Source organism: Panonychus citri, unplaced genomic scaffold, assembly GCF_014898815.1.
Source record: "Panonychus citri isolate SS breed McGregor unplaced genomic scaffold, ASM1489881v1 Contig00141, whole genome shotgun sequence".
Taxonomy (NCBI): Eukaryota; Metazoa; Arthropoda; class Arachnida; order Trombidiformes; family Tetranychidae; genus Panonychus; species Panonychus citri.
The window spans coordinates 4,695,772-4,715,019 of record NW_026515546.1 but is presented as its reverse complement, the minus strand read 5'-3'; the positions used below and the strand labels follow the sequence as shown (position 1 = coordinate 4,715,019).

At 30.2% G+C, this 19,248-nt stretch overlaps 1 protein-coding gene across 1 annotated transcript in view; it reads left to right on the top strand.

The window, feature by feature from the left end:
- LOC128395564 (uncharacterized) overlaps nucleotides 1-19,242 on the top strand; it is a 43,419-nt gene extending 24,177 nt beyond the window's left edge. The window contains exons 4-15 of the mRNA XM_053356008.1: nucleotides 11,683-11,903; nucleotides 13,246-13,373; nucleotides 13,468-13,509; nucleotides 14,183-14,226; nucleotides 15,545-15,652; nucleotides 15,723-16,676; nucleotides 16,901-17,017; nucleotides 17,243-17,533; nucleotides 17,664-17,843; nucleotides 17,924-18,074; nucleotides 18,162-18,259; nucleotides 18,338-19,242. Coding sequence (XP_053211983.1) covers nucleotides 11,683-11,903; nucleotides 13,246-13,373; nucleotides 13,468-13,509; nucleotides 14,183-14,226; nucleotides 15,545-15,652; nucleotides 15,723-16,676; nucleotides 16,901-17,017; nucleotides 17,243-17,533; nucleotides 17,664-17,843; nucleotides 17,924-18,074; nucleotides 18,162-18,259; nucleotides 18,338-18,484 — 2,481 coding nt within the window. The 3' untranslated portion in view covers nucleotides 18,485-19,242. The remainder of the gene's footprint in view (nucleotides 1-11,682; nucleotides 11,904-13,245; nucleotides 13,374-13,467; nucleotides 13,510-14,182; nucleotides 14,227-15,544; nucleotides 15,653-15,722; nucleotides 16,677-16,900; nucleotides 17,018-17,242; nucleotides 17,534-17,663; nucleotides 17,844-17,923; nucleotides 18,075-18,161; nucleotides 18,260-18,337) is intronic.
- Nucleotides 19,243-19,248: the final 6 nt, after the last annotated feature.

Below are 19,248 nucleotides of genomic sequence, written 5' to 3'. Positions count from 1 at the left end.
GACAAATGCTACAAAACATGGAGATGTTACTAACATAATCCTATCACTTGTTCGTACTAGATTTTAGTTGCAAAGTTTTAGGACTTTGTTAGACTTTTGGCCTGACGAAGTTTGATTTCGAGCTTGAAGTCAAAAAAATTGTAGATATTATTTATATGTTGAAGCCAAAATCAATCAACTGATTAACTTGAGTTCTCATTGATTGTTGAGTTAAAAATATTTCAATGTTTCTCATTTGTTACTAATTATAAATCTAATGATGTAAATGATGATGATTATGGTTAATTGAAATTAATCAACCTTATTGTTGGTTTGTAATTGAATCAATTAATTTTTCACAAGCAAAAGTTTACTTAGTGAATTCTTATATTGTTAATATTACTGCTTCGTTAATCACAATTACACATCTAATTGATTAGCGTACAAATGATTAATGACAAAATTTAATAGATGAAAGAATTGAGCTAAAAAATTGAATTCGTTAGATACATGAAACTGGATTAACTAATCTAACGTTATTAGAGACTACAATTTACTAAACAAAGATGAGTTTGGTTCAGTCATAATTAGATTAGAATTGATTTTATCATTTGCAAACGACAATTTGATTATTAAGAAAAAAGAAGCGAAAAAAAAATCAATTTCGTCTCAACGATCGTTGGGTTGAAATTAACGAAACAAAAACGAAACGAATGATTGACAGTTAAGATTATAATTAAATCTTAAACTCCATTGATCAGATGATTGTTTTAATCACTAATTGTTGATATTTTTTTTTTCATGCGATAAAAATGAGTTACCATTTTTACCATGAAAATCATGAATCGATCTGCCTGGTTTACCTTTCCTCCTGAAATTGGATATAAATTATCATGATTATAATGAAACTTTGTTCATATCTAATAATATATCAACCTTGTTATCATTGGATTATTGCAACACTGAGCAATTTATTTTTAATTTTTGGCAATTTAAGTTTAATTTGTTTGAGTGTCATTGGGATTATGATTTAGATTATGATTAGATAAATTCATGTGAGTGTAATAATTTAGCTCAAATTTCATTTTCTTTTTGTTCATCTTCATGTAACATCCTAATGAAAAGATTGCCTTTGATTTACCCTAAATGACAGTGACTTATTGTGTTGGTTTATTATCATGATAATTTTATCATGTTAATGATAATTCTTGTTGTATATTAATATCTTTGTTCTGGTTCAGTTTATTTGATATAAATTAAATGAAAGGTAATCGGTTGATGTTCAAAACCATTGCCAACAAGATTGTGAAATTAGTTGAAATATACAATTTCTATTGATAAAATAATAATCATATAATACTTTTAACTTTAATCCATCAATGATTATGGTCAAGCTTTCGTTTCACTTTGGTCAGTTAATCTGTACTCAGTAGATACTCAATACTATGATATTTGATACCGAGAAAGAGCTAAAAATAACATATACTAGTGGTATGAATATCAGACAATTAGTTTTACTTACATCTCTCTCTCTCTCTCCTTATGTGTGTGTATATATACATGTATGATCAAATATTGACCGCTGGTCAAGTCTTTTACCTTTTGCTTATCTACATTACATATAAATCCTTATATTGATGATGGTTTCTTGAGAAAAGGAATTACAATCATAAATCAGATAGATTTTGGTAACCATCATCATTATTGTAATATAACATTTGACCAGTGGTCAGTTTCAATGAGATCTTGAACCTTTTATTTTCTCATTCTTTTTTACCTTCATTCAGTTTCGTTCGACTCATCAAAGACAATTACTTTTTCAAATGAAGAATCTGAACAATTATAATTAGTAAATCACCATTGATTATTCAGAGAGAAATAAAGAAAGAAAGAACTAGAGAGAGAGAGAGAGAGAGAGAGAGAGAGAGAGAGAGAGAGAGCTCTGAATAATACAGAATTTCTAGTTCATAAAAAATTTCTATTCTTGGAATGATTCATTTTCCACACTCTGAGCGTTTATCTTTTCCATGATATATATGATTCAATCTCTATTGTCATCATGTAAATGAGAAAGAAATTGTTTATCCATGATAATTTTTACCTTTTCTCTTTCACTGAACTTTAGATTTTTCTATTTTAAGCAAAAAAAACTCATCATGATGCTTATATATAAAATTCGTGTATGATAAACGCTGAATGAAAATTCTGATTGAGATTCGTAATCTTTATTTGCTATATTTTTCGTGTTTACTTATCGAACGAGGAAAAAATATTTTTTTCTTCTTTGCTCTTGTTTACGAGTTTAAAAAATATTCGAATATTAGAATTTTTTTTATTCTTTTCTCTCTCTCCATCTTTCTCAATAAGAATTGATACTCGAAAAGAGGTAAAAAAGATTATCATGATTTTCTATTGTCAAGAGTAACTTTCAATTCACTTGATTATTTATCGTAAACTTTTTGCTCGGAGTAAATTTTAATGGAGAAAACATTATAATGAAATGTTACTTGAAATCTTTCATCATCATGATTCTCATGCTCTCATATTATTTACTATCTATAAATATCCCACCTCTCTTCAGGATTAACAATGAACAGATTATAACCTCACCCACCGCCATTTATACACTCAGGCAACTGAATTATTATCATGAAAATTACGGAACAATTAAGAAAGTGAAAAACAAAAATTAAAAGTTCCAATTGAAATTTTCAATCTCTTTTATGAGCTTAATCATAATGATGAAGGTTTTCAAGTGTTAATCACAATCAACTAACACGCAACACGCGAAATTAGTTTTGATCAACAATCAACAAGAAGGCTCAACGATTTTACTAGCGTGTTAATATCTGAAATTAACTTTAATCAAATTAATTGTTGATTTACAGTTACTATTACAACAGAATACAAAAAAACTAGTTTATCAAATAATCAAGATTTAAAACTAATCGTTTATCAATTGCACTTTAGTTGATCATGATGATTACTGATATTATCACTTAATTGTGATTAACTTGAACTTTTCAGTTGTAAGATGATCAATCTTGAGTTGATTACTGTGTTGAAAACATGATGATGATGAATTTACTCATGATGAACAATGAATTTGAGGCAGAAAATAATATTCATGGCGAAAGTGTTTTCTTTTGTTTCTCAATCATTGTCATGGAGAATGAAACGAAAATTTTTTTTCTCTTTTCTATCTAAATAAAATTGAAAGTTTCTAAATTTGAAAATAATCTCTTCTTACCTATTATATAATCATTCACATTGATATACTCTAGAACTCACACCCATGAGCTGAGGATATTGAATTTTCAACTGTCTCCCTGGATTCATTTGAATGAATATATTAATATAAAGGTGGAAAAATGTTATCACCGCCTTTGGGAAATCATGTTTAGATTTTCTCGATTCTCAGTTCCATGTTGATTGAGTTACCATTTACTAAATAAGAATCAAGATCAGAATTTGATATATTGATACCATGATATCAACATGATGGAACTGATGATGATCAGATTGATATTTTTTGGTTCCGTTCAACAGGTTGAAGAGTAGAGAGAAAATAGTTTTTTTTTATTCTTTGAAGGAACAAAAAAAAGTTCTGAAAGATTCACAGGGTAAAGAGGAAAAAGGAATGAAAAAATAATAATGTCTACCTGTTAATGTTATTATTATATTGTTTATATTTCATGTGATCTGATTCGGGAACATGGTGAAGAAAAAAAGTTCTGTGTAATATCAAAGTGATTGTGATTACTTTAGGGAAGATTTTTTCTTCCCTGCTAAATGATAATACTTACATCTGACTAGACAATATTATATACATGGTTTCATGTTATACATCATGACTATTGGGGGGAGCTGAGGATTCTGAGGTTCAGGAAATAGATTTGATGAGAAAAAAGCAATTTACCAGAAATGTTTCTCATCATCATTGTTTTTGTTTTCTGTTACCTGAATTATCACAATTGGATCAACCTGGTTACCGATAAATAAATTGATCTTCATCTTATATTTTTTGTTTTGTTTTCCCTCTTCTTTGTATCTATTAAAATTTTCATCACTTTGACACCTTTCATGGAGATTGTAATCACTGAACCAATCATGAATCTCATTTCATGATACATTGGATTTTTTATCATATGAATGTATCCAATCATTGGGAATATTTATTTTTTACTCTCTCTCTCTCTTACTCTCTCATGGAAAACTGAAAACTTGAATAAATATTTATCATGAAGGAAAAGTTTTCCTTTTCTTCATTTCAGAATTTCGAGTTTTCATCTTATATATCAACTTTTCTATCTTTGATTCGATAGTTCAATCGAAACACCTGTGAACTTTTCTTTTCTTTTCTTTGAATTCGATGATTAGAACTTTTTTCTCTCTAATTTTCTCTTTTCAATATCGAAAGTTTTTTTCCTATTGCAAAGCTCAATAATCATTATCATCATGAGATTATGGTGATGAAAACTGAAACGGAATTACTTTAACTCTCTCTCTCTCTCTCTCTCACTGAACTTTTTATCTCTGTTGATTCAATTGTCAACGATATAATTACCATGTTAATAACAAAAAGCTGATTCATTATATTGATATAATTGAATTTGAATATTTTCTCTCTCTCTCTCTCTCTCTCTCTCTCTCTCTCTCTCTCATTGTTTTTCACTCTAAAGACATCTCATTGGAACTGTAATACAAAGTGACATTATATTTGGAATTGAATGATTTATCTAATGATGATAATAACCATCATGATGAATAGAAAGTAAGGAAAACAAGGAGAAAAAGTTCTGGATGTTTGCATTCATTGTTCATAAATCAATGTGTAAAATAACAGGTAACATGACAAAATAAACATGAAAAATTTGTTATCATAATGAACTTGATGTGTATACTTGAAATAACATGATGATAAGTGTATTCAGGCAAAAATACAGTATAAGATACACAAAGATCATCATCATCATCATGGTGGGAGTGAGTGTACATATGCAAAGATATACAGAATAATTTACTTTGATGAAAACTATTCCATCACAATAATAGATTACCAATTAATCTTGATTTTTATCATGGTAATGACATTAAGAGATAAGTTGAGGTTCTGGAAAGGTAGAAAGAGAGAAAATTACCAAAATTGATAGAGAAAAAGTTGAATATTGTTCTCAATCTGATTGTAAATATCTGAAAAACAACATGATGGGAAAAAAATTATCTCTCATGACATGACAAAAGCATAAACTGACCAAAAGTATTTGAGGATAAACTAAGCAATATTATTACTCGATAAGCTCATAAATAGGATGAAAGTTAAAGGCTTTAGATTGTGTAAGGTGAAAGGTTGACAAGGAGAAAACAAAAAGCAAGACGATAAACCTAAAGTTGACCTTGTCCATTTAATGTAGATAAGAAGAAGAAGATGATGATGATGATGATGATGATGAGAAGTGGATGTGGGAGGGATGAAGCTAAATAAAAGGGATGACTTGTCAATTCGAGTTGTTGAAATAATCTGAAAATAAACGATAAAGTTGAATCCAAGTTTTTGTTTTTCTTGTTCTCACAAGATGATATCAGATAAGATTTTTTTTTCTAATGGTCAAGCCAACGAACATGAAGATAATGATGATGACACAGAATAAGAATGGACAATTGGATGAAAGATTTAATGATGGGCTCGATTGAATTATCGGTTCTCTCTCTCTCTCTCTCTCTCTCTCTCTTTCTCTCTTCTCTCACAACAACTTGGAACTTGAATAAACGTTGGCTGATTATGATCTTGATATTATCATTAACTTAAAAGGTTGGAATAAAAATTTTTTCGATTCTCTTATTTTATCCTTTTCTCTCTCATACAAAACCAATACTCTCATTGACCAACTTGCTTGTTGACAATAAAGTTAAAAGCTATTTATCGATGAACTTATCTCATGGTGATGATGATGATCTTTAATATATAATGACAGTTATCAGGTTCTTGAAAATTTCTCCAGAGAGTCTAGAGAAATTCTTACCTTTCCATTCCCATGGTCATCACCATGAATATAATGGTTTATATTTCGTCACTATAAAGATAATTACAACTTAATTTACTCTACAAACGAACAGAATTATTATCATAAATTAAAGGGAACAAAAATCCAATGAATATCATAATCTAATCGTCTAATTAATCTCACGTCTTTTAATCCTCACGATTAATTGAATCGATGAACATTTAATGGACATTAGATTCAATGAGTTTCTCCGCGATTATTTTAATCTCAATTCGATGATAATTCTAAATATTTGAATAACTATTTAGAATTATCATCATTTGAATTGATAGAGAAAAAATTTAAATTTCGATCTGATGAATTTTAAATAGATTCGATAGAAGAGATTGAAAGAGTCAAAGGTTAACATTCTCATTCTATGTAACTAATCCTCTAATCTGATCTGTAATTCTTTGAATGACAATTAAGATGTAAAAGAGAAACTAAATCAACGACAAATTGTAAATGAATAAATGAATAATAATAGGTAACAATTGACTTTCTCTTTTTCTCCTACCATGAAGACTAAAATTCTGATCCAATTCTCATGATGGATTTCGAATGAAATTGAACCTTTCTTCCCTCTGATCCCATTCCAATCTTTTGTATCAATTGTGAGAGAGAAAATATATAATAGCTATTATTCAAATCGATCTCATATTATTACTATTAGATGAAAGTTTTAAATATGTTCCAGAGGTTGAGAAGGAGAAGGAAAAAACTTTTCGAATTGATTAAAGTTCTAATCTCTTTTAACACAAATAGACTGAGATTATAATAGTTTTTTTTCATTAGGTTTCATTAGTATTTATTTAATCCTAGAAACTGAGTCTCTCTCTCTCTCTCTCTTTCTCAGTTTACCGTTATTTAGAAAAAGAAGAAAATTATTATTTGTTTTTTTTTCTCTTGTTCTAAAATCGATTCTCATGAAATATTATTCATAGTCTGATGGATGAATAGTTGTAATCATGTTTTCCTAATCATTAACTGATTACAAAAGATATCAACTATTATATTGAGCCATTAATCCATCTTCACAAGACTAATCTCCCTCTCAAACTAATCCACTAATCTTTCATCATGATAATTTGTAATCATATCGTTACGATAGAGGGATTAATGTTTCCCATTTATAGTTAATTCTTGATCATTATCTTGGTCTTTTTATTGTTAAATCTTTTTAATTGGAATCACTTGATGTATCTTATAATATGTTTGTGGTTATATCATTTATCTATTGATTAGTGATCAGCTATTGAAAGGCTAAATTGAGTGACTTCAATTAATCAATGTGTTGATAAACTTTTACTATCCACTGGGCATTATTGTTTTTGTTTTAATTGTTCTAAGGTTATAAACAATTTAACTTTTAATTACTCTGAAAATCAGCCAACTGTGAGTTCATTGGCGAAAGTATTTAAAAATGAAACTCTTAAATTGTAAAGAATTGAGATTTTCTCTCTCTTTCTCATTAATCTGGTTGGAAAATTTATCCTTCTAATTACTACTGGTCATTTATATTGTAATTTACCAAAGAGATTACATATTACCACTATATTTAATTAGCTAAAAATAGTTAATCGTCTGTGAAAATAAACTAAATCGCAATCAACGAATACTTGCAAATTCGCTCACTAGATGGCAGCACACAACAGAATATTGAATGAATATCGAAAATAATACAGTGTTTCCCGATTGAAGAAACCAAACTTTCAATTGAGAAAACCTTTCTTTCATTTGAAGAAACCAAAGGTAAAAAATTCGACTCTACTTTTCATATGAAGAAACCAAACCACCAAATGAAGAAACCAAATTTTCATTTGAAGAAACCAAAATTTTTTTAATTTTATTATAAATTAATTTTCAATTTCCTCCTTACGGAGACAACGAGGAAGATAATTAAGCATATGATCATAATAAGATTTACAATCATCACTGGTGATAACATTAGAAGCATCTCTAATCGAATCAAAAACTTCATCAATTGTTGTTGGTCGTTTTCTTTTTACATGAAATTTCAATTGATTAAACAAATTTTCAATAGGATTGAGGAATGGACTGTATGGCGGTAGAAAGAGTAGAGAGTGTCCACGAGATTCAACCAAAGATTTCACATCTTCAGCTCTATGAAATCTAACATTATCCATGATAAAAGTACAATTTATTTTCTGCTCGACAGCTAAGTGGTCAATTAATTGTTTTAGATAATCTATGAATTCAGTTGTATTATAGCTAATTGATTGAGCTTGATAGAAGTAAAGTCCATCTATTGACATCGCTGCACATACTGAATAGTTTCGACCTTTTACTGAATTTACTTTCAAATTAGCTCTACATCCGATTTTTGATCTACCGTAGTTCGAACGACAATGAACGGCTATTCCAGTCTCGTCAATAAATAATAATTTTTCTCTGCTATTTGTGTCCAACGCGATGAAGGAAATACAATAATCGAACCTTTTGTCAATTGTTACTGGACAGTTACGAGCGATAGGGACAATTGAAATTTTCTTTACACTGTAATGTAGTTCATCAAGGTAGCGACCAATTGAACTAGTCGATATATCGACATCAAATGTCTCCTTCATCTTTTTTTGTAGATCAATCAAAGTACGTTGACAGTCGTCATCTACCCAATCACGTAGCTGAACTACCTGTTCATCATTCAATATCCGCTGTCTATGTCCTTTCGGTTTACTTATAATCTCGTTAATTTTAACATATCTTGTTATATTTTTTACTGTGTTGACACTAAGTTGAAAAGTCGATGCAATATCGGCAAACTTTTGACCTGATTCACGAGCTTGAATAATTAATTTCTTGATTGAAGAATCGATTCGCTTTTTTGTCGCCATTTTAACATGAAGATAAACAAAACAACTAATCTACATGAAGATCAAAATGATACTAATTTAATTCCATTAAAAATGTTACATCAAGTTGATGAAGATGAAAATGAGACTAAGTTACTAGACAAACTGACGCTTTGAAATAATCAAATATAAATGAAGACACAAAGTCTCAATCAACTGATTAAATTGTTGGTTAAATAAAGAAAAATTTTTGGTTTCTTCAAATGAAAATTTGGTTTCTTCATTTGGTGGTTTGGTTTCTTCATATGAAAAGTAGAATCGAATTTTTTACCTTTGGTTTCTTCAAATGAAAGAAAGGTTTTCTCAATTGAAAGTTTGGTTTCTTCAATCGGGAAACACTGTAATTTCCAACAATTTGAAACTTTTCTGTTTTTATAGTAACCTGATGTGAACTTTTACTTTAAAGTTATCGAACTCAATTGAATTAATCAAATATTGAAGTTTTTTTTTCAATGACATTTTGATTTCTAATTGAGTTTAACTGTTGATCTTTCATCCAACTGATTAATCTTAAACTTGGAGAGTTGAGTGTTAGACTGTTGCTGATTTAGTTTAATTAATTAGTAGCAATTAATCTCTATATTCAGGTTATTCATTCATCTATCGATTAATGAACGAAAAAATTATTGATCATATTGTAAGATAATTTCTCAATGGAAAAAAAAACTTTTTTTTCACTTTGAAAGACAATTGTGTTTACTGTTTTATTATAATTCCTAACAATTAGATATTGATCTCTCCTAATTGTTGTATGTTGACCTAATTTTATGGATAAAATGACGAAAATATTATCTAGGAAAAGAGAGAAAAGTTTTAATCAATAAGTTCTAATCCAAATATGATAATTTGAATCCAAAATCTCTGTGCTTAAGTCAATTACAACAGGGAATAAGTTTCGATTACATGATCATCATCTTGATTGATAATCTTTCAATAGAAAAGATAATTAATAATTAACCAGCTATTCATAGCGTAAAAATGATTGATTAGCTAATAAACTGATTATATGTGTGATTATAACTGTTGAATTTTATCAAAAGTCGAGACAAATTATCACAATTAACAGTTACACAATTGTTAGTCAATTGTGATAATAATGTTTGCGTGTTTTTGATTATCATGGAAAAGAAACTAACAACAATCAGTTTCTTTTCCTCTATGAAACAATATTCATTGAAATAATGATACAAATGAAAAAGGTGTAACCATTATCAGAATAATATCATAATAACATGATGTTTACATGTTGAAACTATGAATTATTTACTTACTCGAAAAGCGAATGATAAATATATTAAAAGAAAGTGAATGGAAAGTTTCAGAATAATATTATTATTGGATAGAAAATGTTGAATTTAGAAAATGAATTTTTGTCAATTGAACTTTTTACTTTCTAATCAATTGTCCAGTCACTTGGATCTGGGTCGATCTTTTTTACCATTGAAGGGACGGAAAAGATTCTCATTCAACCTCCACCCACTCACCCACTTTCTCCTCTCTCTCTCTCTCTCTCTCTCTCGAACTGACCTCAAATGTTTGAATTTAACCCCAAGAGCATCAATCAATATCTCCATGTTTATCATTTTCATCATCATTATCTTCATAACGATATTATCAAAATCCTTCACCTTTTTTGTTATGATTTTCGAGATGAAGTTAAAATCTGAACTTTTCGCTGACAAGTCAATTCAATTGTGATTAATTTAGGATAACCTCCCAGTGATCACTCCCAGTAAGTCAAACAATCAAATTTTGATAGTAATAAAGATAATTGTTGATAAGGTTAATCATACCTGAAGTAAATTGAATTAGGTTAAATTGGATAAAACAAAAAGTTTTCAAAAGGAAATGGAAAAATAATTTAACAGAATCAATTTAGTTTTAATCAAAGATTTTCATTGATTAACCTTTGATAAACAATCACTTGACGAATATAAGTATTATCATCATGCTATCAACCTTAAATCATTGCAAAATCTGATTGATTAAATAACAATTGATCGTTGATTAGATTTACAATTTGAGAAAGGGTTAAATATAGTGAATAGTTTGCAATGTTATTTGTCAAAGTTAAAGGTAAATGATATCAACAATCAGGTCATCATCATCATGAGATAAGCTCGAGTGAGAGAGAGACGAAAATTATTGTCAACCGAGTGAGATGATGATAATTTCATCTCTCTCTCTCTTCATCTTCCACTTATATCTTCTTGTTGTAAGTGAGTACATTGTTATTGTTACCTAGACTTACTTACCTGGGTAACAAACTTGTGTATCTTTCATTTGGTTACTCACTTGGCTCACTTATCATCATAGTCTCACTTAAAGTCATCATTATTGTAAAAAAGATAACTGTTCACGTTTTAGTTTCTCTCATTGATTCAGTCTCCCTCTCACTCTCTCTCTCTCTCTCTTTATATATCATTTCCATTGTATTCAATTGAGGTCACCAACATTTCAATTCATTGAAACTCTCAAACATTTAATTGAGAAAACTAAATCCATAATTACCATGAGTGAAACCCAGAAAAAAATTCTAATACTATTGGAAAATTAGACAATTATAATTATCTCAATTTCTATTGAAATTTAATCGTACCCATTGGGATTTAATTACATCTATTTACCTCAACTCTTAGTCTTCAATTTGATGATACACTGAATTTATCATGAAATTACTCATCTATTCATTCACTGTAAATATATTATTATTTGAAAAAAGTGATAGTCTTGATAACGATTAATCTTATAATCTTTGTGTCTTTATTTTTTTGTTTTTACCAAAGGGTCAAGAGTGTAACCCAGTTTTTAAAAAGTTTGCTGGACTTGGTGGTCATGGGGAAGAAAGTGAACCGGAAGAGCCTTTACAAGAAGAACCACCCGCTTCCGTTTTACATCGAAGACGAGCTTTAGTACCACCAAAGTTAATCACCGATGGATATGAAAGTGCAACTGATGAAACGGAGGCCACAAGGGAATCCTCATCATCACCAATTTCTAGCAAATTGTAAGCATACAAAGTCAATTCAATTTTCAACTTGGACCAAAATTAAGTATCCAAAGTGTTGATGAAGTTAATTGCTACTTTTTATTACCTTTGGAAATTTACTAATCATCCTTTTTACCATAATAATATCATCATTAATTATCAACACAATTAACTTTGAACAAAATTACCTTTAGAAAGTGTTATTATCAACTCGTGAAAGTAAAAAAAAAATGATATTTGGTTAAGAAAAGTTTCCAAGTAATTAAAGTTGTACATATTATTATTATGATTACCAATCTAACGATTAAGTGAACCGATTGATTTAATTGAAGATGATTACAAATAATGATGAATATTACCTGATGAAATAATAGCTAAGAAATAACCGCAAGGCTCAAATAAGATCTGAAGGAAAAGGTAACAAGGTGAACCGAAAAGCTATAAGGTAAAGTCTATGAGAAAAAGGCAAAGAAAAAAATAATACATCACTTTTCAAGCGAAAAGAAGTAAAAGAAAAAAAAAGTCTTCTTTCTCATCTTCATCATGCTCTTTTTTTTTACCTCTCCTCATCTTTCAGAGAGATGATGATGATGAGAATGATGATGAGAATAAGAAGAATATGAAGAAAAAGTTAGTTCATTGGCACAGTGTTATTTTCTTGTTGATAATCATCATGAATCCTATTCTTTTCCTTCTTGGTGCAAACCTTATAATTGGGTTTACTGGTTGAGCGATTACCGAACCGGTTTATCAGCACCTTACAACTTTGTTGTTTGTTGTTTTCTTGAAAAAATTGACACGAAAAAATCACCAGAAAATGGAATGAGAATCAGCAACAAAAGATGAGCTCAGTTAGCTCCATGTTAGTTTATCTTTGCAAGAGTAGATACACCAAGAGGATGACGATCATCATCATCATCATCACCATCGCCATCATCATCATCATCATCAAGTAGCTTACAACTTGTTTACTACTTTCAGTGTTACTACTGTTTGTTGATGGATAAGTTTTTTCGCATCTTCAATAATAAATATACAAACTAAATAGTAAGCAAAAAAGTGAAAGTTTATCAAGTGTTAGACGCAAGGCCACTTACCTGTCTTACCCACTCCTCCTCCCCTTACCCACCCTGATCATCATTATCACCAGTTTACCTTTCATTTCTACCTGTTAACTTATCATCAATACTATTTATCTAATTGTTTGCTGATACAATTTTAATTTAATCAACTGGATAAACAATCAAATCTTTTTTTTCTTCACAAAGTCAAGTTGAAATGTTTAATGTCAATTTCTTGTGTTACTAATTGTTTATTTGTTTACCTTTTTGTTATTATTATCGTTTTGTCATTTCGTTAGACTGAATGAGCCAAACTCGTCCAAGACCAGACGACGAAGCTCAATTGTTGTTATACCACCAATGCAGATATGTCCAGGGGATTTATTAGTTTATAGTAAAGTTTTAACTCATCGTAATGAGTTTCTAGGTAAGATTAATCTTCTTAATCCATCAACAGAATGATTAATAAACTTTTTTTTTCCTTCTTCTTCCTATTTCCTGTTCCTACTCCTTTCATTCAGATAATTTTGATGGATCAACTCAATGTTTAGCTGTTACCGAAGGTAAATCAATTTGAAAATTTTCTCTTTCTTTTTACATAAGCCTAAAGTTCATATTGATTTCATTTCCGCTTTTCATAAGTTCAGTACTCGAATCGGTATTAGAATTTGTATATAAATGTATCTATTTATCGTCTATTTCCCACTCTCTCATCACAATCTCCACCCTTGTCATACATCCTTTTCTCATCTTCTTTTTTTCCCTTACCTTTGCTTTGATTCCCTTTTCCTCTCTCATTTTGTGTTTTCAATTCATTTCCATTCAAAAATTCAATTCATGAACACTTTGAATTTCCTTCCGATCCAATTATCAACTCTTTATGAACAAATCAATCAGGTATCAATTGTTTTCAAATGAATTTCAATGGTGTTTATATCTCATTCATTATCCATGATCTGATATGATTCATCATATTGAACTAAATGATAATAGTTACACATGAATCAATGTTCAGTTGTATTGTATTGTAAACAAAGGAAAGCAAAAGTTTCAACTTGTTTTAATAGTAAATCAACTTACATGATATAATATTAGAAATGTCAAGTTCATTTTTCGTTTTCAATCGGAAATATTCAATTGACCTGTGGACATTTTCAGCATATTCCCTACCCAATTCAGACCGAATTGAATCAAGCCTAAGATCTAACCTATTGTCTTTTACTGCCTCATCTTTAGATGCCTCTCGAAAAGGTAAAAATACCTGGTCCCTGTTGAAACTTGTAAGTATTTAGGCAAAAAAAAGTTCTAACCAAAAACTTTTGAGCCCAATTTCAATCCTCCTTTAATCACTCACATAAATCGTTTCTCACAATCATAATCACCAACCACAATTAAATCAGAATCATAATCTATCCTTGTCTAACCTCTCACCCCTGAGGTGTTGAAATGCAAGTTCGTACACTTGAAAACGAAAAGTTGATCATCATCATTTCCACCATGGACATTAAATGTTACTATCATTCAAGTTTCATCACTTGATTCAACACCGAAAACGAAATTCTCACCCCCAAGAGTTTCCCCACTCTCATCAACCTCTCACCTCTCCATCTACCTATCTAACCTTTGACCTAAATTACCATTTATCATGTTACTACTTATCTGTTATCTTTTTCTCTTCTTTATTTATTCAATGTGTCTCGTGATGTTTAAATATCCAAAATGAAAAAAAAACTCTGAACTTGATAATGATCATGATGAATTATGAAACTTTAATGGTTACGATTTTTAATCTGATTAAAACTCTGAACTCATGATGATATTGAATCGCCTGCACAAAAATAATCTATCATATCAAACATACAAACACCGAATCACCATGAAAACTGAAATCACCAAACTGTTGATTATTGTTATCTATTGTTTCCTATGTAATTATCCCGTCTCTTTAAATCATTGGCACGTCAATATATCCAAACCTTTAATTGTATCTCCAATTGTCTTATCATATTTAATGTTATCTTTTTATGTTATTGCACATTTGCATATTCTGTATCCATATATATATATATATGCAATATTAACCGGCGACAATGTTATCATATATATGTGTGTGCGTGTTTTTCATCTGATCTCATGATGAATATGAACTGAACTTCAAAACCTCAATCGCCATAATCTTATGCAACTAATTCAATATTTGTGTCAATATCTTAATATTTGCATTTGTGATTGTTTTTATTATTTTACTTTTTCCATTTGGTTTTTTGACTCTGTTTATGTGCGACATATCAACACCGATACACGCACACAAATACACTTACATCCATATATATATAATGAATACACTTATGTGATCACCTTTATATTGGCACCAATTATATTATATATTCATAATATCGTAATCATCGTGGAAATGTTATTATTATTATTGTGCATTATTGTTACTCTCTATGATTATCTGATCTGTTATATCCAAAAAAAAATACCGAACACAAAATGTCCAATTGATTTTCTTGTGGGAAACGCAAAAAAAACACACCAACACACCGAACAAAAAAAATTTTTGCAATTCTTCTGTCCATCCAAATGTGCGTACAGTTTGACAGGTCAAATCGAACCAAATCGGATTCATTGTGTGGTCTCGAAGAGGTTTTATCAACACTCACTCCGTCCGTTTTCATTGATGAGCAACTTTCCAAGTACAAGGTAAACTTTTTTTTCTCAATGTAAAAGGAAAAGTTTTATCCTCGAACTTTTCGTTTTTTTTTCGCAACAGGGTATGTCTTGGTGTGAATTCGAGGCTCAATTTGAAGAACGTCGTGCTTCCTCAATAATCTCAGGTCATCGTCTTTCTCAACTTCAATCGGATAGTCGACGTTCATCAGGTCAATCCTCTTTAACCGGTCAAAGTAATGCCAATCTATCGATGAGTTTACGTCACTCACCCAATCGATCACCTCGACGTCCTGGACTTTTACGAACTCAAACCTTTGATTCAGCCCAAACCAATACAACAGATGATTCTCTATTAGAGGTTAATGCTCATTCCATTAGGTCAAACAGTTGTATTGCACCGGTCACAAGTTCAATTCGTCGTTTAAGTGGAGGCCTTAATCTAAGGGAAGAGTCGCTGGATGAAGGTCAATGTGAAGATTTACCTTCACCAACCTCGAATACAACAACACCAGGAGCAGGAAACATCGGCGGAGTGGTAACAGGAGACGGAGGAGGTACAGGGATGACACTTAACCTTGGACCGGGTATTGGTGTTGGAATAGCGGGTAATGTGGGTGAAAAAAGTGCCACCAGTGAATTTGGTAGAACCGGTGGTTGTTTGATTGGAGGAAGTGTTCAAACAAATTCAATTGAAACAAGTGAACTTGGATCACCAATCAATAGCTCATCAAGTCCAACCTCTTCCAGGTCAAGTTTTGCTATAACAAGGTCAGAGTTTAAACGTCGAGAGGCTCTTTGGGACCTTTTTCAAAGTGAATGTGTTTTCCTTTACTGTCACCTAATGGTATTGAAAAATGTTTTCATGGAACCACTGAAAAAGATTCAGGTTGAAGGTTTTGCCATGTTTGCTGAGCCTGAGGTACTTTTTGGTAACCTCGATGAACTTTGCTGTGTCACCTATGCTTTTTGTAAGGAATTTTTATCCCTAATCCTTCAGCAAATGAATTCAACTGATCTCAATCCCGCTGAGGTTTTGGTTAAAATATTTCAAAAGGTGAGCAATTAACTGATAATCATTGATCAACTATAACATTCATCAATTGAAAACGGTGTCAATGGGAAAATTTATCAATCCAATGTCATAATAATCTAGTTCATTTTGATTGGTACAAAATTCCTGTTCAACCAAATATATTAATCAATGAATGTTGTGATTTTTTACCCTCAGACAATTAATTTTAATTCACTTCGTTAATTTGATTTGACTTTTTTTTCCAGAGTTCAAAAGCTACTGCACTTACACAAGCATATCACCGATACACACTTAATTATATTAATGCTCTTAATTATTTGGAAACACTTCGACGTCAGGTTGAATTTAATGAATTTGAAAAGGTAAATTTAATTTAATTGATTTAATTGATAACAAATTTTGAGAGAAATTGAAAAAGTTTTGTTCTAGTAAAGTGTCGCCATCTCTTGGCATCAAAAGTAACTAATTACAGTTAATCTTTCAATTCTCATTCATTGTTGATTAAAGTTTAGTTTCTCTTGATTTTCTCAAGGGTTTAATTGTTGGTTTAACTCTCTCTCTCTCTCTCTCTCTTCATTTATCTCTAGTGGTGTGCCCGTGATCCTCGATGTAAAAAGTTACAATTAACTGATCTCCTTGTTTCGCCTGTTCAACATATCATGAGAGTACCATTAATATTGAAAGATATCGAAATGAGAACGGAAGATTCAACTGAACGAGAATTAATTGGTCAGATAATAGAAGCTGAAGAGGCTTCACTCCGAGAATTAGATGATAAAATGAAATGGTTGAAAAACTTCGAGCGTCTACTTGAAATTCAACGTAACATTGTCTGGCCTTCGGTATTTGATCTTGACCCTAAAGTTTTCATTCCCGAGGTAACGATCATAAAACCAACAATGATATCGTCAAAACAATCAAACCAATACTAATCCCATTTTCCCTTAAAATCAATTCTAATCTAATGAAATAAAATTCATCTCCCTTTTTCCATCTCAATCTCAATAGTGTCTTAAAGCACCTCTTTCCAAGCAACCCTGTGAAAGGTTAATTGTTAGTCCAAGACGTCAAATAATCATCGAAGGTCCATTGAACATATTGGACACTGGAAAACCGGTCGAAATGTATGTTATCCTCTTTGACGATATGCTGATTATCACAAGACGAAAGAAAGGTCTCCATAAAAAGGTAAACATGATCCATGATGATTTAGACTACTCTTTGATTGTCGTTGATCAATATAAATTAATTTCTCTTTTTTCCTTCAGCAATCGTCATTAACTGAGAAATGGGCATCAACCTGTAGTCGTGGAGCAAATTCCGTACCTCATGAAAGTCCATTTAAATACGTCGTCTACAAGCAACCATTGTCATTAGATCGTTTTTATATTCACGATATTTCAGCGGCTGAAGGTGCAGGTAAATTGTTGACAATCAAATAAGATATCAATCGAAATGAGAATAACAATTAATTTCTTTTCTAACTTTTAATTTTCACTTTTTCAGCTAACAATTTGAAATACGTTTTCGTACTTGTTTGTCTAAATAGATTTCAACAAATAGTCACAATTCATACTTTTCAAGCTCCAAATGAAACAACCAAGGTAAATCAATGATTCTCAGTGTTTTCATTAGATTATTATTGATGATTAATTGATTGATTTTTCTCTATCATATAACAGATTAATTGGCTTACCAAATTAAAAGATACTGCTGATCGTTGGAAACGAACCTTACAAAATACAGTCTTCCGAAGTCAACAACGTTTAAGTTCAGCGAGTGTATCGACAACATCGAGTTGTAGAGATGCGACAATCAATTCAAGATGAATCGACTCGAAAATCATCAACAATTAGCTAATCACCGAATCTGTTGTCCTTAAAATCAAATCAATAATTGTTTTCATTTTCACATCACATTTTCCCAATTCAATATCCCATTAATATCTCACAGTTACATAGACATTTTTTTATCATTTCGCTTCTTGCTGAATACAATTAGTTAATTATTTTGAGCCAGAAATCATGAGACAGCAATTAACTGGAACAAAATTGTTCACAAATCAACTAATCAGGTTAACAATAACATAAATACAAAAGTTAAGATAATCAATCAGATGAAACAGAATCTCAGTAAGAAAAAAAAACACTGAACCGTTAAAACTAATTAGTTAATTATCAAGTTCAATATTTAGTTGAGCTAATTGATTAAACGATTAAATCTATTCCCATTGATTAGTAATTAGATTCATCAAGAACTCACCAAGAAAATTTGAAAACTCATTTAACTAATAATAGAGAGGGAAAGTAATTAATACATTGAGCCAGCAATTAAAAACTTTAACCAGAATCTTAAGATAATCAATAATTTTCTTATCGAAATTTAAATCAATCAAAATCAATTATCAATTAGATGGACTAAATGTTGAATATCAATCAATTTAAATTAATCATTAATTTAACTTTTTATTGTAAATTGAAACAAACCTTTTATCATGTGTAATTTATGTAAAAACAAAAACTCAAATCTCTTAATTATTAATCATCTTAAATTTATAACAATCAAATCAACTCTCAACTTAATAAGATGAAAA